This window comes from Camelus dromedarius, chromosome 17 (assembly GCF_036321535.1).
Source record: "Camelus dromedarius isolate mCamDro1 chromosome 17, mCamDro1.pat, whole genome shotgun sequence".
Lineage (NCBI taxonomy): Eukaryota > Metazoa > Chordata > Mammalia > Artiodactyla > Camelidae > Camelus > Camelus dromedarius.
In genome coordinates this window covers 34,584,816-34,610,474 of record NC_087452.1, presented here as the reverse complement: position 1 = coordinate 34,610,474, position 25,659 = coordinate 34,584,816, and the positions used below count along the sequence as shown (strand labels likewise).

Genomic DNA, 25,659 nt, shown 5'->3' with positions numbered 1-25,659 from the left:
AGGGCGGGAAGAGGGTGAACGCCTCCCCTCCCCTGCGCTGCGACCTCCAGCGCCGGGCTGGCGTGGGAGGTACCCGAGCTTGAGGCCGGTCCCTCAGGTTGCGTGGGAATGAAGGGTGCGCGTTGTGGGGGCGCTGGGCACCCCTCCCGACTGCTCGCCTTCCCTGTGGATCTGGCGGGGTTTCCTCCCATGGTGTCCAGTACGCTGTCCATGTGGTTTACAGCCGCCTCCCCAAGTTTCCCCGCCCCGCCTCCCGCTGAGGGGTCCCATCTGCGCTGTCCACTCCAGCAGCCGATGGCCACAAGTGACACTTGAGCGCTTGAGTTGTTGCTAGTGCTACTGAGGAACTACATTCTTAAATTTACTTACTTTTAATTAATTTGTAACTAAATAATGAAGTCTAAAACATTTTCCCATCAGACACAAGTTTATTGTTTTGCCGAGACATTTCCCTTTAACCCTTGAAAATTTAACGTCTTTTTGAGATGTGCTGTAAGTGTCAAATACATACCTGATTTCGAAGAGATGGCTGGAAAAATATAAAAGAAGAATATAAACTATCGCTAACCTTTTCATATTGAGTATGGGTTGAAAAGATAATATTTTAGATATGCTGGATTAAATTTTAATACAATTAATTCCTCTTTTTAAAAAACGATTTAAGTTGGCTACTAGGAAATTTTAAATTATGTATGTGTTTGGCACTGTGGCTCTCACTATATTGCTCTTGGATAGCACCGCCCTGCGAGAAAGGGGGTCTGTATGCATCTGGCAGAGCCTTCCGCGCCTCTTGGAGAATGCTTCCTGGAGGAGCCTGCTGTGTCTGGAAGGCATTCTTATTCTGTCTTCACTGAGGGGTCTGTAATTCTGTCGACTATATTGCATATTTCTGTTGGAATTTCTTGCAGAATGGCTTTTTCTCAACCTCTTTCCCCTAGCCACCTCGAGCCTCCCTGGGGTGGGTTGTGCTGGAAAGAGAAAGGTGAGGACATATGGTGATTTGAGGGGAGGAGATTGAAGGAGCAGGCATCTCTCACAGTGAGAAGTCTGCCGAGACTCATGTTTTCTTTTTTAACCAAGGTGAAGGAGATTCTAATGGTTTTAGAAGCCATGTTTGCAATTTTAATAGATACTGAACTGCCATGTAGATCATAGTTTGCTCCCACCAGTTATTAAAGAGGCATTGTTTCCTCACTGATTTGGGATGCCATCTTTGCCACATACTATGATTAAATTGTCCTTCCTTCCTTCCACACATCTATCCATCCATTCACTCATCCTTCCATTTTTCTTCCTCTGCAGTCTGAATTGTAGATATGACCAACCTGTGATCGACCTGTTATGAGGGAGCGGGGGAGCCCTAATTGCTTTTAATTACTTTGATTTTTGGAGGTCATTTGTTACCAGAGCATAATCCAGCTTATCAGTCAGATAGTGATCCTTTTCTCTATGTCACTCTGAAAAGGGTGGCTTCTTCTATGTGGATTCTAGATGTCTGATCACTCTGCTTTTTCATTCAGCCATTGGCTCCAAAGGCATTTATTGAGGCAGAGGTTGATGAAGCTGCTCTGAAGCCAGAGGCTTGGTGCTGCCACTTGGAAGTGATACAATCCTGTGAGCCAATGACCTAATCTCCCAGTTCTCGGTTCCCTTTTTTTATGAGATGGAGGTAGTGGCAGTATTCACATCATGGCTTTGTCGTGAACTTTAATGAAACAGTGGACTTAGCATGGTGCCTGGTACATGGTACCTGCTTAATCAGTGTTAGCTACTGCTGCTAGTAGTTCTGGAAGGAGAAGAGCTTTGTAGGCTCAGTTATGCTGCAGTTACAAATGACCTCAAATCTCAATGGCTATCTAACAACAGCAACCTAACCGGAATCCTGTCTAACTCTTAGTGGGTTAGCTTTGGCTCTACTTCATGTCCTTTCAGTCCATGACCAAGGGTGAAAGAGCAGACCCTATGTGGGGCAAAGAGTGCTGTGACAAAGGGAGGAGAGCAAGAGAGATGAAACCACACAGTGGCTCTTAAAGTTGCTGTTTGGAAGACAGACATGTCATTTCCACTCACATTTCACTGCCTGAGGCGGGTCACATGTATTTGCCTGATGTCAGCAGATGGGAAAGTATAACTGTTTTGCAGAAAAGGGAAGCAAATATTTGGAAATAACACAGCCCGCTCCAAGGGCCTGCTTTACCCTCATTGCTAGAATTACAAAAATGCCTGAAGAATTGTACTAAGCACTGGCAGGGACAGGTAGCTAGAGGAGTCCTGGAGAAAACAGGAGATTGAGAAGTCAGGAAAAGACTCTAAGTCCTTCATGTAAGGACGTGGAGTTATGTCTGGGAACTTTCTTCTTTCTGTTCCAGCCTTTATAGATTGATGAGGACAAATTGGCATAATCTCAGCGTCAGAGTTTCCGTTTAACTTCCTGTCTCCTAAAAAATATCGAGAGGAGCTCAGTGTATGGATCCCCTTCTTGCTTTTCTGTTCCAGTACTCTATCTAGTGCTGCACTAATACTAAAGCAGTTTTATTTACTATGGCTTAAAAATGTGTTGTCATATTTTAGAAGACAAGTCTTCCTTTTTAGTCTTTATTTTCATAATTTTCTTGGCTGTTCTTATGTATTTTCTTTAAAAGAATTTTGTTTTTTTTTCTTTTTTTTAACATTTTTTATTGAGTCATAGTCATTTTACAGTATTGTGTCAAATTCCAGTGTAGAGCACAATTTTTCAATTATACATGAACATACATATATTCATTGTCAGGTTTTTTCCTATGAGCTATCACAAGATCTTATCTATATTTCCCTGTGCTATACAGTATAATCTTGTTTATCTATTTTACATATGCCTGTCAGTATCTACAAATTTTGAAGTCCCAGTCTGTCCCTTCCCACCCCCGGCCCCCAAAATAATTTTAGAATTATCTTGATTAGCATTGCATTGAGTTTATTTAATTTGGAAGGAATTGATTGACGTGCAGTATAATTCACCCTGTCCAGAAGCATGGTATGACTCTTCATTTACCTGCATATCCTATTATGCTCTCCAGCTGCTTGAATAAACTCACAATCTAGAAGGGAGACAGATGGATAAACATATAAACATGTAGTGTGGTGTGACTGAGAAGAGATTGGACAGAAGAGGGAGTTACACCTCTGCCTGTGGCGTTGGAGTATGCGTTAGGGAGGTTTCCTGGAGCTGGAGAAACTTGAGTGGTCACAAGGGAGCAGTAGTCATCAGCAGACTGAGACTCTAGTCAAGGATCCTTGTCTGCAGTGCTTCAGCATCTGTAACCGGCATATTCCCTAACACTGCTTGCCTTTCTCTGGGGCAAATCGCTGGAGGTCTTTGACTCAGGCTTGTGGGGAGACAGATATGCACATTTCTGATAGGGTCGTGTGTCATACAGATACCAAAATGAAAGATAGACAGCTTTCCAGAAGTCAGTGTAGGGCCTGGGGCTCTTCCTAACTGATGGGACTCAGTTCAAAACTCAGTATTGTGGCAACTCCTGGGAACACAGGGAACTGACTACAGCTGGAACCTAGACCAGTGGAGTCAGAAGCTGGGCATTGCATGCCCTGCACGGAGTTTGAGAATAGAAGCCCAGGCACTGTGTCATTACAGCCATGGCGTTACCTACCCCTTCCGTGAAGGCTTGGAGAGACATGGAAGTAGTAGGGGTTGTTGAAGTCTCTGCCTTAAAAGAATAATATGCTAACCATGAGGCGTATCCAAAGTTGCTGAGCTGTTTGGTCATCCAAACCTTGGGCTACTGGACCTGATCTCCCCCCTCCCCTCCCCTTCTCTCCTCTTCCTTCAAGATGGCTGACAAAGGCCAAAGTGTGATGGGAAAAAGGGAGGGAGGTTGTGCCAAATGGTCCAGAGTGAGGTAACTGGCAGGGGTACGTAGCGCTCAGGGGGCATTGTAGCTGGGCGCTGCTGATAGAGGGGAGCCTATGGCTGCTGTGTGGCTCCAGTCAGGGCCTTTCCCTCTCTGGCACTCACACCAAGGCAGGTGTGTATATTGTGGGGCTGAGAGTCTCCAGTTTGGGGGGGAATTTGGGTATCCTCCATTAAGATATCCCCATTTGTGTTTTCCAGGGGGAGGGCAGGGAGTGGTGCCTGTGGAACTGGAGTAGAAGGTGGCTCCCCCTGCCTGATTAGCCCCATCCTACTCCCTTATAGCAAAAGCAGCAGCCTCTAGGCTCCTTGGGTACAGCCTGCATGGTACATGCTCAGAGTCCCCCTTGATAGACTAACAGATGGGTCAGTGAGCTGTGACCAGCAGGCAGGACAACTAAGAGGCTGTGCAGAAAGATTTAACATAGTAGCACTGAGACTGCTATATTTAGAAAGGCCTGCTTACAAGGTTGGCCCTTTGCTGGCATCTGGGAACTTGGTACTCAAGTACTGTAGTTTAGGTGTAGTTCACTGTACCTTGACAGTGTGTTTCATGCTGAGCAACTTGCTTTCCTTCTGGGAGCCTGGAATTTTCATAGCTGCTAGGCAGAGTGTACTACGTGACCAAACCCCTTAAAAACCTTGGGCACCAGAGGCTTTAGTGTCCTTCCCTGAGTAGAAACATTGCACACATGTTATTGCATTTCCACTGCTGGAGAAACTCACCATGTCCACTTACCAGAGGGAGAGAGCATAAGGAAGCCAGTACATGGATTTCTCCAGACTCTGCCTGTGTCATTTTCCCTTGCTGATCCTGTTGCATATCTTTTTTGCTGTTATAAACCCTAATTGTGAGTACAGCTATATACTGAGTCCGGTCAGTCCTTCTAGTGAGTCACTGAATAGGGAGTAGTGGTCTTGGGGACCCCTGATACAGGTACCCAAGTAATATAGTTCTGGTATCTGTGCCAGAGAAATTTGGAAGCTGAAGCGTTGAGTGCCTAGCACCTGGCTGGGAGACTGTGCTTCAGCCAAGTTCTCAGCAGGGCCAGCCTTTACCACTGTTTTGTAGTTGGCAGACTTGAACCCCTGGACTTAAGAAATTAATGAAGTAAGACACCAGACCGTTCAGCAGAGGGGAGTATGCCCGTGGGAAGTAAGAATCCCTCATCACCAAAAGGGCCTATAGCAACCAGACCTCTATTGCCAAAGATGCTCCCTTCCCCATGTCTTAGAAACCACTGGCACCCTGGAGACCAGTGGCTGCAGATCAAGTTTGTGACTGCCTGAAAGGGAGGTCTCCAGGCTTCTCAGTTACAGTCAGGATCTGACGGGCAGTGAAGTATCAGTAGGGAAAACAGGATTGGCTCTGACACTCCAGTGATGCCAAACTCTTTTGTGGAACCAGCACTCCATCTGAAGTCTAGCTGTCAAACCTGAAGTAGTGCTGTGTCTTCCCCTGGGAGAGGCATAGGTCCTCCCCGATGTTCCACCTGAGTCTGGCAGACTGGAGTTTTGTGGATGTCTTTCCTATGAAGTCTTCAACTACCAAGTCCCTGAGGCCATAAGCAGCATTGAGGCTAGGCCTGGTGTGACAGTCCCCTGCTAGCCCCCACCATAACCCAGACCTAATGGAAGAGGTGGTACCCCAGGGGAGTAATTCCCTTTGCCCCTGACTAAACCAGGATATTCTGCAGGAGAGCTTAGAGACCCTGCAGGAGGATACAGAGGACGGAGTCTTAGGGGCCCTGTGGGATCAGGACAGGTCTTCATCTGGGAAAAGGCAAGGGTTTCTCCTGATGGCTTATTGTGGTAGTGTTCTGGAAGGCTGCCTTCAAGCACCATGTCATGTCTGGCATGAGATATCTTCAGTGGTTTGGGGGTGGTTCCATTCTCCCTGTGAAAGTTGATGGTGACTTGATGAGTATGAATTTACTGGTTGATTTAGGGACCAGTGAAATTCAAGGATGTGGCTGTGATTTTCTCTGAGGCAGAGTGGAAGAGACTGAGCCTTGAGCCTGAGCCTATACAAAGAAGAAATGTTGGCGTTTCAGGAATCTAGTTATGTTGGGTGAGAACATGTTCTCTTCCTTTTTCCATTCATATATTCATTGACCATATAGCCATTCATATATTCATTGACCATTGAATAAAATAATAAAGCATTTTTTTGATCACAGAGCTTACATTCTAGTATAGGGACACTGATATATACAGTAAGCAGCATATATAAGTAAATTATGTATGTTAAAGGATAATAAGCTCTACAGAGTTAAGAAGTATGTATAACGTATACAAATACAAGTAGAGCAGAATAAGGGGGACCCAGAGTGCCAGGGTGTAGAGGAAGCTGGCTGAATGAGTGACCAGGGTTGGCATCTGTGAGGAGATACGTCTGAGCAAAGGCTTGAAGGAAGTGCGGAAGTTAGATATGCGGGTGTGGTGGGGAACTGTTCCAGGCAGGGGAGCAACCAGTGCTGAGACCCCGAGATAGGAGTGTGCCTAGCCTTTTTGAAGAAAAGCAAGGGGGCCAGCGTGATGGGCGCGCAGAGAGCAAGGAGAGCAAAGTAGTGAGTGAGGCCTTCTGTGTCCTAGAAGTTAAAAAAGCTTAAAGCGTAATTAAATTTGTTAGTTTTATGTTTCACAGATTATTTGGTATCATAAACCATATTTTCATTTATTTAAAACTGATTATTTGTCTAGGTTGGCAAATACAAAATTATTCTGAATTTTCCTGAGTTCTTAAAAGTCCTATTTTCAGAGTGGCACATAAATTTCTGTCAAAAATTTTTTTCAAAGTTTTTCTCTATTTGGCATAGCTATGAATTAAGTAGTTCTGATTTGTTCTGTTTTTATCTGCTTGGATCTATTTTGCACTGCTTTCATCAGTTTGAATTGGCCCCATTTCAATCCATTTGGCTTCTGGCCTAGTTTCTCCAATTATTTCAGTGTAGATTCACCCACTTAAATTTGCTTTCACCTGGCCAGTCTAATTTGGTCTTATTTTTATCGTGTTTCATCTGGTCTTCTTCTCTGTCTCTATGCTCATGCATTTTATTGATTCTGAGGACTATATTAAAATTGCCTTAAAATAACCTGATTCAAATTATATTAATCTTTACACTGAAACTTTGGATCTGTTGGATCCATTTCAGTCTTTAAACTGTTTTGCTACACTTCATTCATCCTTCCCTTTCTCTGTATATCTTTTTTTCCAAATCCCAAATAATGTGACATACCACTCCTAAATATATCACAGTGTAACTAATAAGTAAGGACTTTTTAAAAATATATAACCACAGTATCATTATCATATCTCACAAAATTATCAGTAGTGCTTAAATATCATCTAACACTTAGTTCGTGTTCAGATTTACCTGACCATCTCAAAAAAGTCTTTTTGCCAATTTGAATCAGGATCCAGACAAGATCCACACATTCCATTTTTTTAAACTGTCTGTTAGATCTGTATCAATTCTTCTTCCCTCACCTGGTTTTTTCCTCCAGGCCATGGATCTGCTGAAATGCTCTGAATCTAGAATATAAAACTATTTTAGATAATATCATAAGATAGTTTTTGCATAGTAGGTTGTAAATCAGGGAAAATAGTTCTGAATCTTTATCAAGAGGTGCTTTCACCAATATGGAAAACATCACATCACCAATGGCATTGCTGCTTGTAGTGTTTGAGTTACCACCCATACAGCATACCTTGTCTGTGACCAACAGAACATACACATGCCGTCAATCAGGCCCATCCATGTTTATCTACATTTGTAGCTGGCGTGTCCACAGTGATCTGCCTATAGCTGTAAGCATATGATTGCATCATTATGTCTCCTAATGTAGTCCTTCCAAGAAATTCATATTGAAATGCATAATGTTTTACTGTAAATTACTTTCCTTTATTTCTCTTTTGTATTTTTGGTTTTAGGACATAACATTATTATAAAAAAATTCTATGTATAGGTATTTTATTAAATATGAATTTCATTTCAGGAAAGATGTTATAAAACATAGACTATAAAAAGGAGCCTTTGGTTCTGAGAGTGTTGAGAACATGTGTCTGTTTTCTGCCTAACTTTTTAGTTCTTTCTTAATTAACTCTGCTCCTATCACTCATTCTCTCAAAAATATTTATTAACTATTAAATGTTAAGTCCAGTTCTGGGTTCTTGGAATATACCAGTGGTATATCTGGGAAAAGGGTGTTCCAGACATAGGAACCAGCCAGTGCATGGCATCAGGAGGAGAGGTCAGTGTGACCCAGACTGGAGTGAACAAAGGATGGAGAATAGACGGAGTCAGAGAGCCAGTAAGTCACGAGAGAATGTAGGACCTTGTGGGCCACTGTCGGGAGCTTGGCTTTTACTCTGAATATTATAGACTTAAAAAAAAAAAGGTGAAGAGATGTTTATTAGAAATGTAGAATAAAGAAGGAAGAGATTAAAATTGGTTTTAGTTACCCGCTTCCACCCCATTCTTCTATTCCTGATCCCAGGGCAGAACTCTCCTGGCTCCAGGAAATACTTCCTTTTGGATGGATGAGGGTCCTGGCAGGATTGGGGTCAGCAGGTCCTCTGGAGCAGCATGGCTTAGCCACCTCTCATCCTGTCCTGAGAGAATCAGTGCAGTTGGGCTGGGTGTCTGGGATGTCGATGGCAGCTTTATAGCCTGAGACTGTGGTCAAAGCCCAGAGCATCCCTACCCCCAGATTTAGTCTATAGGCCAAATTTGGTTGACTTTTTCCCAAAGAAATTGATCTGTCAGAGGGCGTAATTCTCACTGGCTGCTTCTCTCCAAAGCAGCCAGAGTCTCACATTTGCTTAGAAGCTTTTTTTATTCTTATTTAAAGACAGATTTAGTAGAATATAAACATTTGAGTGCTAATTAGTTCAGAGTTATCTGTGGCTTGTGTTGTGTTTAAAAGCACATCCTGAACCCTGTTTCGTTTCTTCTTACTTTGTGACTGTGGACAAGTTACTTAACCCCTCCAAACCTCAGTTTCCTCATCTATGAAATGATAATAGCAGGATTAAATTTGATTTTTATCCAAAGCACTGTATAGCAAAATGCTGGGTCCATAGTAAACGTTATTTATTATGGTAAGTAATAATAATAATAATAATAATAATAACAATTTTTACAACCCAAATGTCAGGTAATAAAACAAAGGCCAGCAGAACTTACTGGGAAAAAAAATTTGAGTTTATTTAATTGTCAGATAAAGGTATAAACCAGTAAAAGAATTTTTTACTAAATGGTTCACAGGGAGAGAAATGTCAGGGATGATTAAGTATTAGGAAGGCAGTTTTATGGCATCTGTGTTATAACTAGCATTCTGCATTGGATGAAATGAATCCATGGATCCATATATGTTTGGTTAAAACAGTCCCCTTATTTATTAGTCAGCAAAGAATCTTCAGTTAGTGCCAATAGTCTGGCTTCTTGAGATTACAAAAAGTTCATGGTTTATCATCTTCAGCTGGTTAGAAACAGTTGTGATTCAATTTTGATATTTCTTAGGTAGGTAAGTACAGCCAAAAAGTAAAATTTCTGTGTATGTCGCTTTGTGGAAAACAGAGAAGAGCAGATATGGGACTGATTCGGGAACTAAGAGCCAAGTTTAAGTTAGTTGTGCCTGTCTACTGCTGAATCTCCACTTCCTGGTAGACCCTGATGGCATAATAGTCCTCTAATGAACACCTAGTAATGAATGGGGAAACTGAAATGAAGGTTTCACATATGCACTGTTTAGCAGCTCTTCTATACTGACTTCTGCGTTTGAGACATCCAGGCTGAATGACTCTTACATCAATCCATTCTTTCTTCTCATAGGAAAAGTCACAAAGGACATTCCCATATAGTCATAAAGATTGTTCTCTTGTTGGAAATAAATGGCTGTGGCTGTGTGTGTTAATATAAATGGTTATGGCTTAGAAGATAATTTTATTAAAATTGCAGATACTTGCGGAGCTAAAGATGCCTCTGATGCTTACTTAGAAGATTCCTTATTGGGATAATATGTAGAATAGGTTTTGCTGCAGGTTTTTTGGATTCATGTAAAAGATATAGTGTGTAAAAATTGAGTGTAGTGCATAATCTGAATCTAATCATGGGAAATGTTCTATGCATATTCTAGAACATAAGGAGTGTTCTTTAAAAAAAGAACTGTATCCTTCAAAAATGCCAGTTTCATGAAGGATACTAAAGGAAACTAAAGGAACATGATAACTAATTATAATAACTGATCGTAGACTGGATCCTGTACTGGAGGGAAAAACGCTATAAAGAACATTATTTGATTAATTGACAAAATTAGAATATATATGATAGATAAAAGTATTATGTAAATGTTAAATTTACCAAAGTTGATAACTGTATTATAGTTATGAAAGAGAATATCCCTACTTTTATGAGACACATACTGAAGTATTTAGGGGTAAAGGCCAGGATATATGCAGTTTACTCTCAATGGCTCAAAGAAAAGTATATACATACATATACATGTACACACACATACATATACAATATATAAATGTTAGCAATAGGTATTTTGGGTAAAGGGTACACAAATATTCTTAGTATTGTTCTTATTCTTGCAGCTTTTCTGTATGTTTGTAATAATTTTCATATAAAAAGTCAAAAGAGGTTGAATGGAAATACAGATCTGGTAAAGCATGTCTTGGGGAGACAGACATCAATCGTTGTGAGTGATTAATGGGCTAGATCTTACCATAAGACAGGGAAGAAAAGCCCTGTCAGCCCTTCCTATGACTGTTGTGACTGAAAACTTTCTTTTTCAGCAGATTCCAAACCAGAAGTTCATCTCTGGCCCTCCTGCCCTCTGGCCTTTGGCAGTCATCAGTTTCTCAGCCAACATAAGCTACCCAGTCATCCTATCCAGATTTCTGTGCAGAAAACCAACTCCACCCAGGGGATCCTTGGCCAGATGACCAGCAGCAGCAGCAACACATTCTGATAAAAACCACTGGGGGGGCCAAAGCAGAAGACCACGGAATGGGAGTCTCTACACCTTTGCTTCAGAGTACAGCTGAGAAGGGGACTTCAGTGGTTTTCTCTAGTCTACCCCAGGGACCACCAGTAAGCTCTTGGGGAAGAAGCAAAGTGTTGAAGGTACAGCAGTCTGGCACAGAGGGTAAGCTCTGGGGAAGCAGACAAAATTCTTGAGAGGGTAGAAATCTCAGGATTTGGAGCAGTCTAGTTTGGAGAGTGTGGACTAGATTTTAGCCAGAAGTCAAACCTCTTCAGACATAAGGCTATCATGGGGGAAAATCTTGTGTGTGCAGGGAGTGTGGGGAAAGCTTTAGAAGAAAGTCTCATCTCATCAGACATGAGAGGACACACACAGGGGAAAAGCCTTATGTATGTGAGGAGTGTGGGCAAGGCTTTATGGATGAGTCAGCACTCCACAACCACCAGAGTACACACTCAGGTGAGAAGCCCTATGTGTTCAGGGAGTGTGGGCAAGCTTTTAGCTGCAAGGCACACATCATCAGGCATCAGAGGACACACACAAGGGAGAAGCCCTTTGTGTGCATGGTGTGTGGGTGAGGCATTAGTGAAAAGTCAGACCTCAGTAAACACCAGAGGATTCACACAGGGGATAAGCCATATGTGTGCAGGAACTGTGGCCGAGGCTTTAGGGTGAAATCATACTTCATCACACACCAGAGAACACATTCAGGGGAGAAGCCTTATGAGTGTGTGGTGTGTGGGCAAGACTTCAGTCACAAGTCAATTCTCAGTGCACATCAGAGGATACACTTAGGGGAAAAGCCTTAGGCATGCGGGGGATGTGGGCGAGATTTTGGCCTTCAGTCAGCCCTCATCAGACACCAGAAAACACACTCAGGAAAAAGCCTTAGGTGTGCAAGAGGTGAGGGTGTGATTTTAATAACAAGTTAGCTGTCAGCCACATCAGAGGGCACACTCAAGGGAGAAGCCTTAATAGTGTGGGCAAGGCTTTAGGTGGACGTCACTCCTCATCACAGAGCAGAGGACATGCTGAGGGAGAAGCCTGACATACAGGGAGTGGCAGTAAGGTGTTAGCTGGAGGTGAACTCTTAAGAAACACTGGGAGTCAAATCTCTCCACCATCCTTCACCACCCCACTAGAGCTTTGTGAGGGCCTCAGGGACAGTCTTCTGACCCCTTACACTCTCTGTGAGTAAGAACATGGCAGAGGTCTAGCCTCTGATAACAGAGGTACCAAGTGATGGTCCTCTTGGAGAAGCGGTCTTTGCTTTTAACTACTTCCTTCTGCAGCTGTGTCCTTCCATTGGCTTCTATGACACTCTCCTGTTCTGGATTTGTCTGTGTCTCTAGCCTTTGCTGCGTCCTCTTCTACCCAGCCTTAGCATATTGTTGAGGGTTCAGTCTCTAGCTTTCCAATCTGAGGGACTCCTTAACTATGTCTCCTAACCCTCCAGTTCCAAACTCATGTCCCTTTAACCACACCCCCAGAGTTCTTCAGTCTCAGGACTTAAGCCTCAGAACCATACTATTTGGCTCACCAGTGACATGGATAAGGTTACTAGCAATGCCTCACCATCAGCCTTCCAATACCAGGTTCCAGGGCTTTTAAACATAGCCCCTCCTAAGCCCTTCAGTCTCAGTGCCCCTCAGTCCTCCAATAATGAAATGGTTCTAAGGCCCTTTGAACCAAACCCTCTCTCACTTGTCTTGCATTCCAGGGGCCAAATGGCCCAGATTCCTGACAGTTTGCCTCCCTCTCTTCTTGGCCCTGGCACTGAATGTCAGTGGGTGTACCCTGGAGGGCTCTCTACTCAGGCCTCAGTGTCTTTATATGCTAAGAGGATATTTGCCACAGAGAGGAAGGAGAGAGAGATTTCTTTAACACCTGCTCCCTCCTCCAAAAAAAAACTGGCTTGGTTTTGGGCTGGAGGGGGAAAAAAGAGGAGAGATAAAAGGGGTTGTTGGTCCAGAGGCCTTTGTCCAATCCCTCTCACCTGGTTGTCTCCAGGGTTAGCTTGGTTGGGGGTAAGGGCTGGAGCACCTGGAAGGTTCTCCCCACCCAGTTTCCATGGAGATGAGGATAGGACCTTTTAACGTCAGCTCAAGTTGCTGTCACTGGTTCCCTCCCCTCCTCCTCCCTGAGCAGTGGAGGCACCCCCATTACCCTACTCCACTTTTGCACAGTTTTAACATCTCAAGAGGTCTGTGTTTAGAGCCACTTTCCCATGGTGCTTTGTGGGAGTGCTCTCTCTACTCCATCCCGGGGTCCTGGTTTTCTGCAGCTGTTTCCAGCATCATTCCCTCCTCTCCCTTGCCTTATTGCCCTTACTTTCCACATCTTGAGACGGCCCTTCATACCCTGACCTCAGTAAAACCTATTTCTAGGCCTTACTTTGGGAGGGAGAGGCCCTCCAGCTAGATTGCAGCTAGTTGTTCACGGTGCTGACCACCTCAGTACCCTATTTTTGGGTTGGCTTCCTCTGTCCTATTTTACTCTCCCACTGCCCCACTCTTGTTTTCTGAGATCAATTCCCAAAATAAACTACCTGCTCATAAGCCCTTATTTCCTGCTCTGCTTTTAGGGGAACTGGAGCATAGGCACAAGAGCTGAGGGGAGCGTAAGTCTGTGACTCGTAGAACTGCTAAACCAGAGGAAGATCCCTCACCTGATCACTTGTATTGGGAGGCTTCCCTTTTAAATTTACATTCTCTGGGAGCTCATGACCTCAGTTGTTTTCTTACTCTCTTGTATCCTTACCCTGTCCCTCTCTAGAGCCTGTAAGTGAATTTATATTCCACCAGTCCTTCAGAATGTCCCTCTGAATTTCCCTTAAACCTACTATATTCTTCCTTAAGTCACAAACAAGAAAACACTATATTCATTGTCCCCATTTCCTCAAATCCAGGTTCTCCATTTTCTTGCAATTTTTCATGTAAAGGATTATCTGAAAATCCAAGATGAGAACTCCTTGCACTGGAATTGTTTGGGGAGCATCTGAGGATGGGGAACAGTAGAGGGTAGGGTCAGAGCCATGGATAAGACATAAATGCCCCAGATGATTGAGGCTACGTAGGAAAAGTATGTTTAATATGTGGGAAGAGATGCTTTTTCAGGAGAAACTAAAAAGCCACTCACCTGTGGCCTGTCAGTAACCCAGTTACCACCCAGTCTTTCATAACATTACATCTGTAGTGACAGGCAAAGCTGAAGGAGGAAAAAGATTCTGTGAAATTCTTACCCTGCCCACAGTTCCCAGACCTGTGAGTTACGAATCTTCAACCACTAACTAGATGACCAACCCCCAGCCCACCTGCTTATGCAGAATGCTCCAAGAGGGACAAGAGGAGCCATCTTCTCTCCCAGGACCCCAGATAAGAAGGCTGTAGCTCTTGATGCTCATTAGGAAGACTGTTATCTCCATTTGGGAGAAAACTTTGGACCACAGAGGTTTATACATGACTGACACTCTCTCAACTGTTTTACGACTTGTGTAGTCACCAGTACATACTGGACTGTCTCGGTCCCAGTGCTCTCCCTCTTCCCTTTCCACTCTGCACTGTCTTGCCAGACACATCCATTCCCTGCACTTAAGTCTCTAGTCGTTTCTCTCAGTCAATAAGGATGTCTTCTCTACAGTGGCCACGTAGGTAGGGACTGAGGGGGACATGGAGCTAGAAACATTAAGAGGTACACAGTTTTGAGGATTAGACAGGAGAAGTGGAGGGGAGGAGAGTGCTTCCCCTGGCTGCTTACTGAGAGCGGGGGCTCCTGATCAGTCTCCCTTGTCAGTTTGCCTGGTGTTTTCAGCTGGACTTTGTCTAGTCTGTTCAGCTGCAGGGAGGAAGAGGCCAGATGGTCTGCCCTCTGTTACTGGGTTAGGGTTGGGGAACTGTCTAGTCTGGATCACCTTGTTCTGTTGTGTGGGGATACCTAGGGTTCCCTGCTGCTGAGTGTTCCTCTAGTCCTGGAGTCTCAAACCAGTTTACCTTCAGAGACTCTTTCAGAGTTTTTTCTGATTGTCTCTTGCATTATTTCCAGGTATATAGTTGTACTCAGTGGGGAGCAGAGAAATGGGTCTACACCATTTTATCTAGACTGAAAGTCACTGGTCACTAATATTCTAGGCTAATTTGAGAGTTTCACTGTAAAGGTGAGCAGAGAAATGGGACAGTGGCATGAAGGACGTGTGCTGTTGAGAAAGGTTTGCTTTTATTTCTTATATGAGAAACCACAGCATGTTTGTAAGCTCCCTCTCCTGATGATGCAGGAAAAGTAGAAAGTAATTGCTGAGGCAGTGCCTTGAGTAAGGGGGAGAAGATAGGATCTCCTGCACAGAATGGGCATGGCTTTACATAGGGGCTTGGAAGGTCTGTCCATTGTTCCTCCTTAACAGGGGGGAAGTAGGTGAGCACAGCTGCAGGTAGGTCCTCAGTGTGGTCTTGGGAGCGTGAGGACTGTTCTGGGGTTTCTGTTATCTTCCTGAAAGAGGAAGCAGGGTTAACAGCTGGAGAGTGAGGAAGGAGGAAGAGGTATTGGAGGTTTGAAGAGAGGGAAGAATATAGGGAAAAGTTACCCAGAAGAGTGGACGAGTGACTGGTCTAGGTTTGGAAGACATGAGAGGGGAATGTAGAAGACTACGATTTAAAAGTAGGATTTCATGAATTTAGAGCCAGAGGAATTCTAAGTAATGTCGAAGACCAGGGCATGGATAGTCCATTATATTTACAAAGCACTGATACACACGTCTGGCACTGTGCTGGGCAGCAGCGACAAAGGCATGAAGGAAGCAGTCTCCTCTGGAGTGGGGAGTGGGCTGCTGAGAAAATGGGGATGAGTCTGTCAGTGCAGACAACCGCCATGCGCTTTGCTGTGCAGAGACAAAGAAACAGAGGTAGCCAAAGGGGAAAGTGAGGTCAAAGAGATTTTGAAAAATGGTAGACACCAAAACATACTTGAATTCAAAGGGGAAAGACTTAGTGGAGCAAGGTAAAAGTGCAGTAGAGACAGGTAACCAAGAGCAGGGAGACAGGATTCAGAGCAACTGGCTTGACGGGAAGCAGGACTCTCCCTGTGTTGTAACAGGAAGACAGGAGAAGATGGGAGCATCTGAAGATACATTTATAGATTCAGATGCATGAAGATTCTCTAAGACTATTAGACATCCCACTCTAAACCCAAAGGTAGTAGGACAGTATAAATGCTTCAGCCACTATCTTCCATATAGGGTAACCTCCCTACCACTCCAGAGCTACTGTTCTTGCCAAGGTCACAGTGATCTCCATGCTGCCACATTTACAGCACGGCCAAGGGTACGTTAAAGGCTTCATTGTTCTGGACTTCCCAACAGCATTCAGAATGACTTCATTCTCCAGAAATACTGTCTTCTCTTTTACTTTCCTGATCCACATATGTCTGGTTTTTTCCTTCCTTCTCTGTCTGTTTCTTCATCTCCTTTGTTGACTTGTGCAAATACTTGTTTTCATAAGTTCTAGATAAATTCAAGGCTCCTCACAACTTTCAGTTTGTAGACTGTAATGGTAATGGCACCCAATGATTCACACCTCCCAGTATCATGCTCTGTGCAGTTACTTCCCACATGGACTCTGGGCTTGGCCATGTGACCTGCTTTTGCCCATGGGATATTAGCAAACATGACACAAGCAGAAGCTTGATGAGCTTGTGAATGGGGGCTTGCCCTCTCGGAACCCTGAAACAACCATGCTGTGAAGCAGCTCGGGATGGAAGACCACGTTGGACCCAACTGCTGAATGCAGCCACATGAATGAATCCAAGTGAGCCCAGCAGAACCACCCAGGCAATCTACAGACACATAAGAATAAATCATTATTGTGTTAAGCCACAAAATTTTGAGGTGATTGGAAGTGATAACAGGTCATCCTCAGTTACAACAGAGATGTGGCTACCTTTAGTGGTTTTGAGCAAATTAGGAAAAAAAAGAGTCATAACATGCCTCTCCTGGGCAGACGTACCTTTGTCCAAACAAAAGGTGCCCCTTCTTTCAGGATGCAGCCCTGTGCACAGCATGGATTTGAGCCCACATTCAGCTCCGGCACTGGATACTTTTATGCACTACATAAGCTGCACACTATGTGTGTGAATCCTGGGGAGGTTTCTACACGACTTTCTCTTCATTTAGCACAGACTAGAAACTTGGCTTCAGGATAGGTTTAATTACTCCAGTTAAGGAGAGACAGCACCTAGAGTAGTGCTCCCAACCATGAGGATTCAGTAGAACACTGACTTTTATTAAGGAAAATAGGCCAAATGTTGTTAATACAGTGTCACTTCACTTTTCAGGCAAGTCAATTGGGCAAGTTATTCCTGGAAAAAGGATGAACAGTTCTTAGAAAAAAGAGGAGCCATCATTCCTCTGAACCACTCATGAACATTCCAGACAAGAGGTAGATAGAGTTAGATTCTAGAAGAGGTGGCAGTGAGGAGTTAGGCCCTTACGCAGGTAGTTGTGCCTCGCAGAGATGGCACCATGCCCCAGGTCTCCCTGGTCCTAGGAGAATGCTCTGGAGCAGAGGTCTAGGAGAACAGGCTGGGCAGTGCCACTGGTCTTCACGGACCGATGGGCCTGCCTCAGGCTGGGCCTGGGCCTCCTTTTCCAGCTGCACAGTGGATGCCTCCCTCTGGGCTGTAGTGCACTGGGCCACAGCGCAACTGGGGCTCCTCTTCCTCATACCAGCGCTGTTCACTGAAGTCCGGGAAGAAGGCTGCAATCTCTCTACTGGCTGAAACCACAGAGTCTGTAAGGAGAGGTGAAAAAGAGAAGGGGTTCTCATAGGGAGTGCAGGATGGAGGCAAGAGGCAGTCATAATCAGGTTCAGAAACCTGAACCCTGACTTCTCCTGCCTGCCATAGTCCTGGGGTCCCATCTGCTGAGATGGCCACAAAGGTCCAGAAACACAACTGGGAAGAAAGCTCACTGGGGAACCTGGCTCTCAGCCCTGCCATACGGCCTGCCCACCAACCACAGACCAACTTCCCTCGTTAGTGCTGTGGACACAGGAGGCAAACACACCAGAGCCATGGGTTGTGTTACGGGTATCAGTGAGGCCAAAACTCCCACGAATTGAATCTGGGGCCACGTGGCGTGCTCGAAACACTCTGGTGGGTCCCATCACCGTCCTCCAGAGCTGGATGGCATCCTTGTGGGCGAGGATGTAGGCTCGGATTGGCCCACTGTGAACAAATGGAGCACATGTCAGGAATCTGGCTATTGGGCCTAGGAGGGCACGCTGTGAGCAGAGCAGGAATAAAGGCACACTGGACATCCTGAGTATCCTGCTTTTCTAGCCAAGTACCAATGCTGCTTCAAATAGAAGGTGATGAACAAGAAAGGCCATGGAGGTCAGCAGAGTTGCTAGGCAGCATTCAACAATACTCTTCTACAGGCCCTGGACAAGTAACCACCACAGGACAGGTGGCCACCTGGTCAGTTTTGGCCCAAGCCCATATTTCTTCAGATACATGACACTGGTTACAACTTTAAAGAGCGGCAGATGAAATTAACAAATCTGTTTAGGGGCAGGGGAGATAAGTCTCAGTGGATGAAGACGTTGGAACAAAAGTGATAAGTACCTGGCCATGAACTCCACCAGCCGCTGATAGAAAAAGCGCCCTGCAGAGAGAGAGTACCTTCATCAAGACACTGGTGTCCAAGAGAGCTTTTTATACTTCTGCCTTCCTACTTGGAATAATAAAAATTGTTTTAGAGAAAAGAACAAGGACCTTGGGAGTCTGACATACCTGGGTCTGAATCCAGGCTCTCCACAATTTAACAACCTGTGTGATTTCGGGTAAGTCATTAACTTCCCCAACTCAGTTTCCTAATATGTGTGCTGGGGACATAAGGATCTCTACCTCATGGGGTTGCTGGGGAACTAAATGAAATCATGGGCCTTCAAACAATGTCTGATAGAGTAAACTGTTAACTAGTGGTACTAGCAGGACATAAAACTTAGGTTTCTTTTTGGGACCATGAGGCAGAACCCTTCTAGAAAACATTTTAAAAATATTGATAATCATGAAAGGTTTGTATATAAATCAAGACTTTAGAAGACTGGCTGCAGCTTTATGGCTGGTCAGTCAGAGAGCCTGACATTGTGTGTCCAGGTAAAGTCTCCCTTAGGATAGAGAAGCCTCCCCTTCAGAGGACTGTTGGTCATACCTTCATGCTCTTGGTAAAACTTCTGACAATCTTCTTTTCTCCACAGAAGTTCTCTCATTCGTACAATAAGGAACTTGTTGCTCAGAATCTGCTGATGAACAGCCTGGATAAACACCACCGCAAAGAGAAAAGTCAGTCAGAGGGACCATTTGAGTGGATGGAAGACTCAGGCTGATCAAAAGGACCATGAGGACCTTCAGAGCCCAAGACATGAGGGTCCCACTGGTGGGTCAGAAGAAAAAGAAGGTGGAGTGATGTGAAGACCTTCAGTCCCAGAGCTAGAGCATGAGCCTCGGGTGGAGGGGCAGGAAGTGCTGTCTCTGCCACTCCGTTCTGACAGAATCCATCATTCAGACTGTCATAAAATCTCTTGATAGTGGTCTTGCCTTGAGTTTCTCCCACTCTCCCCAAACCATCACACTTGATAGATTAAAAACACCATAATTTATATTTCATACTCTGGTCAGAAGCTTTTGAGTGGTTCCTCTTTTTAATGGAATGATGCACAACCACTTAAGGCCAATGCTCAAGGCTGCACTTTTCCTTGCCCTCCACCACTTCCGGTTCTCTGGTCCCATCAACCCAGCCTGCCTGTGGCCCTGAGACCCAACACACAGCATCTCCCTTCTGTGGAACACCTACTCCTATGTAGTAACCAAAGTCCACCCTTCCGCTGAGGCCTGGTCAAGTCCCAGCACTCACAGACCACTGTTCCTGACTGCTCCCTTCTCCCCCTGCACCACAGTAAGCTTACTTAACCATGCTGCTCAGCTAGTACTTAGGACGAATCCTAAAAGGACCCTCCCCCGGCCCCACCAAGATTCCACACCCTAATCTCCAGGACTCTGAATGGGATGCAATATTTTATTGTTACATTACATGGCAAAAGGGATGTGTAGTTAAGGTTACTACTATCAGTTGACTTTGCTTTAATCAAGGGGGGAGGGTATAGCTCAGTGGTAGAGTGCCTGCTTAGCATACATGAGGTCCTGGGTTCAATCCCCAGCGCCTCCATTGAAAAAAAAAAAAAAACCCACTAATTATCTCTCACCTCCAAAAACAAAAATAAACAAACAAACAAAAAGGAAAATGCTTTAATCAAAAGGGAGATTATCTAGATGGGCCTAAGTAATCACATGAGCTGTATAAAAGCAGAGTTTTATCTAGCTGGGGGCTAAAGGAGAAGTCAGTGATTAAAAGCATGAGATGGCACTGTTGTTATCTTGAAGATGGAGTGAGCTGGGTGATAAGGAATGTGAGTGGTCTCTTAAAAACTGAGAGTAATCCCCACTAGAAGGCCATCAAGGACATGGGGACCTCAGTTCTATAACCACAGAAACCAACTTCTGCCAACCAGAATGAGTTTAGAAGTGGATTCTTCCTCAAACCTTTTAGATAAGGGCCTAATCAGCTGATCCATAGACTTTGGCCTTGTGAGACCCTAAGGAGAGAACCCAGCCAAGTCTACTGGACCTCTAAATTCTAGAATTGTGAGATAATGAGTGTTGTTTTAAGCTTCTAAGCTTGTGGTAATTTGTTATGCACCAATAGAGAACTAATGTACATACATTGTCTTGAGGTTTGGTTCTTATTGTATTGGATCCTTTCTTCTATTTTATATCTGCCCCAATTCTCCAACAGATTTTTAGTCTTTTTCGGTCACAGGACTGTGACACAACCCAGGACTATGTTGTCAGTCTTCACAAATGGCCCCATGGCACCTCAAACAGAAGCAATGCCCAGGGCATACTGTAGAGGCTTAGTTCTTGTTCTTACCTCCAGAATCAGTGGGTGAGCAACTGCATCAGGCTTGATCAGGGCCAGAGTGAGCTGGAGAGCCTGAGGACTCCGCAAGATTGAGGTCATCTCCCTCCTGCCATCAGAGAGCCAGATTAGGGACCCATCAGTGCTGCATTCCCCACCCTTCCTACTCTGGAGCCATGCTGCCTTGCAAAGCTAGCCAGCGCTCCTGACACTGGCACTTGAAAGTTACTTTGTATTTTATTGCTTATGGGATTGAGGGAAGAGAGTGGTGGAGGGGCCATTCAAGTTGCCCAGTAGAGCACATAATCTGGTTTATGCAACTCTAAACCTAGGAAGGAGTTACCCATTCAGAAGAAGTTCGAGTTTAAACACAACTTGTCTCTGTCAATATTCCCTCCCCTTCCTAACTTTCTTTTGTGTTTTACAGAGGATTTACAATTTACATTCCTAAACAGCCTGGCTACAAAGGATCCAATAACTGTTTCCATTTCTAAGGCCCTCTATCCCACAGTGCTCCCCATCAATTCTGAAACTGGAAGATGGGATGGACCAGAATTGGGATGTTGCCAGAATACCTCCAAAAAAGTCTCCTGGATACCTACCATCTCTTATCTAATCTTACAAACAGGTTAGGATTTCCCTGCCCAAATCAAACCCTTTAATACATTCAACTGTCCTCAATGGCAAGGCTGGCAGACATGTAACTCCAAGGTCAAGGACAAGTTGTAACCATTTTGTATGTGAAGCAGCTCAGACTGCCTGGTGCAAAGGTGCTTAATCAATTTTATTAATGAAGTGAACCTATATAGTCTTACTCTATTTATCTCTGTATTTCTAGTGTCTAATCATGATGTAAGAGCTTAAATAATCGTGGAAATGATGTAAAAAAACAAAAGAATTTTATAAACTGGACTAAGAGAACTTGAGATCTCTTCCAACTTTGAAATTCTATTTACATGTAAGAAATTGATCATCTCTGCAGGACTAAGGAGTAGGTCTCAAAAAGATTGTCTGGTGGAACCCCTAAATTGGCCAACAAATACAGAGAAGGCTTCCATAACACACACAGGGACAGAGTCTGGGCAACTGTCTCATTTCTCTGAGCCCAAGAGTAGCCTGACAATTAAAGTAGCTACCACACTAAAGGTGGTGCTAGGGTCTGGCCCAGAGAAACTATGCCAAGGTCTTTCCTACTCATGTCTTTTCGACAGCATTCAGCTTGATGCTGCACTCAAACCACAAAGCTAAGCCCAGTCTAACCAGTACAAGATCAGCCAACCCACTGTCCCTAACATCCCAGGTGGTGAGTAACCTAAAAGCAAGCAGAATCTGCCACATATCTGGGGAGAGAGATCTTTGACACCTCCCCCTCCTCATCCTCCATATCCACACTATCACTTAAGTTCTGGCAATTTTACCTAGTCAATGTATCTCAAATCCATACAATTCTCTCCCTCTCAACTGCCACCCCACTCCCTGGACTTCAACAGCCTCTTCAATGGTCTTCTAGTTTCTACTCTTGCCACCCTCTAGTCTGTTCTCCACATAGCAGCCACAGTGAATTAAAAATGCAAATCTAATCACATCATTTCCCTCCTCAACCCTTTAAAATGTACCCTGCTCTTATGATAAAACCTCAAATCCTTATCATGTCCTACTGGGCTTTGCATGATCTGATCCTTGTGTACCTCTCTAGCCTCCTCTGGAACTCCACACTGCTTAACTTGCTTTTGCTCCAGCTTCGTGGGCCTTACAGCTCCAAGATTTTCTGACCTGACAGCCTTTGCATGAGAAGTTTTCACAGTCCTAAATGTACTTCCTCTGGTTACCTCCTTCTCACCCACTAGATCTTAGCTCACTTCCCCTGTTTTAAGTTCTCATGGCTCCTTACACGTTTTCTTCAGCTATCTCTTTCCCACTAGAAGGTCAGCTCCATGAAAGCGGGTAACTCTTTTACACACCATCGTAATCTCTGTATTCGTGCAGAGTGCCTAGCACATAGATGGCTTTCAACAGCATTTGTTGAATGAATCTGATCCAGCTATCCCAAGGCCAGGCTGCTAGGAGCTCTCCAGGGGAGAACCTGGTTCCTTTCTTCCTGGCAGCTAACTTATGCCTGTCTTGGCTCCTGGTTTATAACAAATGTTGACACGTCGAGAAACTTACTCAACTTAGAAGTCACTCCATTTAACAATTTTACAATATTGTAAGTTGCCTAGGCGTGTGCCCCAACAACAGAGGTGCCCATTCCTCTGCTTCCTGGAGGACACCAGCCACGCCCCCTCATCCTCCCAAGCGCGTCTGGGACCTGCAACCCCTCAACTCGGCTTCCGGCCGCCAACACCTGAGGCCCCGCTCCCTAGTCCCCGCTGTTCACAGCCTCAGCTCTTGCCACCACCCGTCGCCTTGCTGCCCCTCCATAGATCTAGGCCTGCAGCCCCACGACCCCGGCCCCTTGTGCCGCGGCCTAAGACCACCCAGATTCTGGGCTAATCGGAGCCCCAGGCCAGCTGGAGTTCGGGTTCTAGTCACCTGGGCCTCCCGCCGCAGGGCCCGGCCGACAGGCACTGCGATAGCTAGCCTTGAGGCCCAAGCAGGGTCTTTCAGGCGTTCGGCCGGGCAGCCCGCCGCGGGGTCCTTGCCGTGAGGTCACGGGCCAGTCAGCGCGGGATTAGGGTGTTTGCAACCAGTCCTGGAGGCCGTGTAGCAGGAGGGCCGGCTTGCCGGTGTCACTTGTCTCTCTCCGTCGGTTGTCTCTCTCCACCACTTGCCCCAGACCAGAGGAGATGAAGCCGGTTCGGGCGGGAGATGCCCCTCCGAGCCCAGCTCGGGCGCCCTCAGGCGGGAGGGAGGGCCGGTCTGGCGGCCCTGCGCGGGGAGGTGCCGCAGAGAGGACAGGATGGACTTTTCAGGGTGGCAACCTGGCAATGGGCGTGCCCGCCAGCGCAGCCACCGGAATGGACCTTGCCCAACTCGACCTTTCTGTTATTTGTCTAGGGTAGTGCCTGGCACATGGTTGGTGCCCAGTATTTGTCGGAAGGACGCGGCGGGCAGAAATCTTGTGCGTTGGGTCACGAGGTTAGAGGCAACCGTATGGGATTGGTGAGGGAGGATTCTTGGCTGGAAAGCAGGTGTACATAAGCCTGAGGGAAACTAGTAAGGCCCCTGAACATGTCGCTAAGGAATTTAGGGTAGGATGTGGGGTGGGGTTACCTTGGAGTCTAGTAAAACAGTCCAGGGTGAGCAGATGAGAACTGGGGGTGATTCCTGGTGTGTCGTCTGATGTATGGAGAGGGTACAGTGTTTCAGGTTGAGTAAGAGTGGTAAATTTTTTTTCTTGGAAAGAATCACTGAATCTGAGATGAGTGAAAATAAACTATAACTGTTACAAATTTTAAAAAAATTTTTAAACTGACTTTGTGCCTGCATAAACAGGTGTTGCACTCCTGGAATGTTAGAAGGAGGGTGTGTGGTTCTGGCAGCTTGTTTCCACAAGGTGTGTTTAGAAAGGTCCATTTCTTACCTGTCTGGCTAGTGAAGGTACATGTCCATTTCTGCCTTTAGAGGGTGAGAGTAAACTTACCATGTGCCACTGACCAGACATCTGGTTTCAGTCTTATTTTCCAAATGCACAAAGTCCAACTGTTTCTTACCTTTATCTTCTTTAACATATCTTTGGGCTATGGGATTTTGCTGATTTTTAGGCCATGGTCATTAGTTCACATTTTGTCAGTCTTACGCACACTGTGGAAGGCTTTGGTTCTATATTTTATGGTTGCTTTGACTGTCTTCAACAATATGCCTATATAATGAAAGTAAGGGCAGATGTGATCTAGGGGGAGACTCAATAAATAACACCCTTTTTCTAAACTCAGACTCGGAACCAACAGAAATAGAGAAATGGCAGGCAGGTGGAGACCGAATGTCAGTTTAATCAATGCTGATGAAGCTGTTGGAGAATGATGTATCTTAGTGTGAAAGCCTAATGCACCTGCCTTCTAACTGATATCCAGGTTCAATGCCTGGTTGCTTTTAAGCTGCACTTTAAACAATTGCAACAACACAAAGAATCTAAATAGTTACCAGGACATATAAAATTTTCAAAGCTTGGCCCTACATCCTCAAAATTTAGAAAGCAGGCCAATCCCCAGCCCCTAGCAGATGCCAGGGAAAGTTTTGTCACTAGAAACCTGTCAAAAGACCCTGACAGTCAGTGATGTCTGAGGGAAGGTGAATAGGCTGAAAAGGTCTTGATTTGATTTTGCTGGGACTCAAGTAATTCTATACCAGTTACTGTCTCCAGCTTGTGAACTCAGTTGGGAGAATCACCCATTAAGAGGTTAATTATGACTTGAAGTTTGTTCTATCCTGAGGGGCATCTACCTGTGTCCAGTCTTGTGTCTAGACAGTGGTATTTAAGACGATGCTGCCAACTTGGAGTGTTAATTGACAGCAGTAGTGGTAGCCCCAACCAGGTCTTCTTTGAGGTGCCTTTCTTTTTCATCCAGCATATTTGAATTACTTAATATCTTCTCCCCTTTGGGTTCTGTGTTTCTGGCATGTCAGGGCTGAATTGAGGGTGGGCTCTAATGTCACAGCTTCCCTAGCCCAATGTGAGCAGTCCTCAGGGGCCACTGCCTTCTCAGTGTTCCAGGAGTTGCTCAGGTCCAGGACACCTGCCTACTGAAGGGGTGCGAGGAGGAGGGGAGGTGTTCCTTGACCCCGCACATTTCAGTTGAGAATCACTCTCTGCAGGTTTTTCACCTGAAGCTGCTGTTCTTCTGAAGAT

The 25,659-nt window shown here is 45.0% G+C and overlaps 1 protein-coding gene and 1 long non-coding RNA gene across 4 annotated transcripts; one reads left to right on the top strand and one right to left on the bottom strand.

The window, feature by feature from the left end:
* Window positions 1-17,154: 17,154 nt before the first annotated feature.
* Window positions 17,155-23,541, bottom strand: NME6 (NME/NM23 nucleoside diphosphate kinase 6). Of its 3 annotated transcripts, none has more exons than XM_010978840.3 (6): window positions 23,403-23,541; window positions 20,883-20,979; window positions 19,107-19,209; window positions 18,518-18,557; window positions 17,958-18,118; window positions 17,155-17,682 (listed from the first exon to the last, which is right to left on the bottom strand). In XM_010978840.3, the coding sequence occupies exons 2-6, from the start codon at window positions 20,970-20,972 to the stop codon at window positions 17,516-17,518; spliced, it is 561 nt and encodes a 186-aa protein (XP_010977142.1). In that variant the 5' UTR covers window positions 20,973-20,979; window positions 23,403-23,541; the 3' UTR covers window positions 17,155-17,515. The 3 variants fall into 3 exon arrangements, with proteins under 3 accessions (XP_010977142.1, XP_064352639.1, XP_064352638.1); XM_064496569.1 differs by lacking the exon at window positions 23,403-23,541 and adding an exon at window positions 23,037-23,131; XM_064496568.1 differs by lacking the exon at window positions 23,403-23,541 and adding an exon at window positions 22,559-22,861.
* On the top strand, window positions 18,115-19,561 carry LOC116158227 (uncharacterized). Its single transcript, XR_004142428.2, has 2 exons — window positions 18,115-18,735; window positions 19,153-19,561. It is a non-coding gene; the product is annotated as an uncharacterized LOC116158227 (long non-coding RNA).
* Window positions 23,542-25,659: the final 2,118 nt, after the last annotated feature.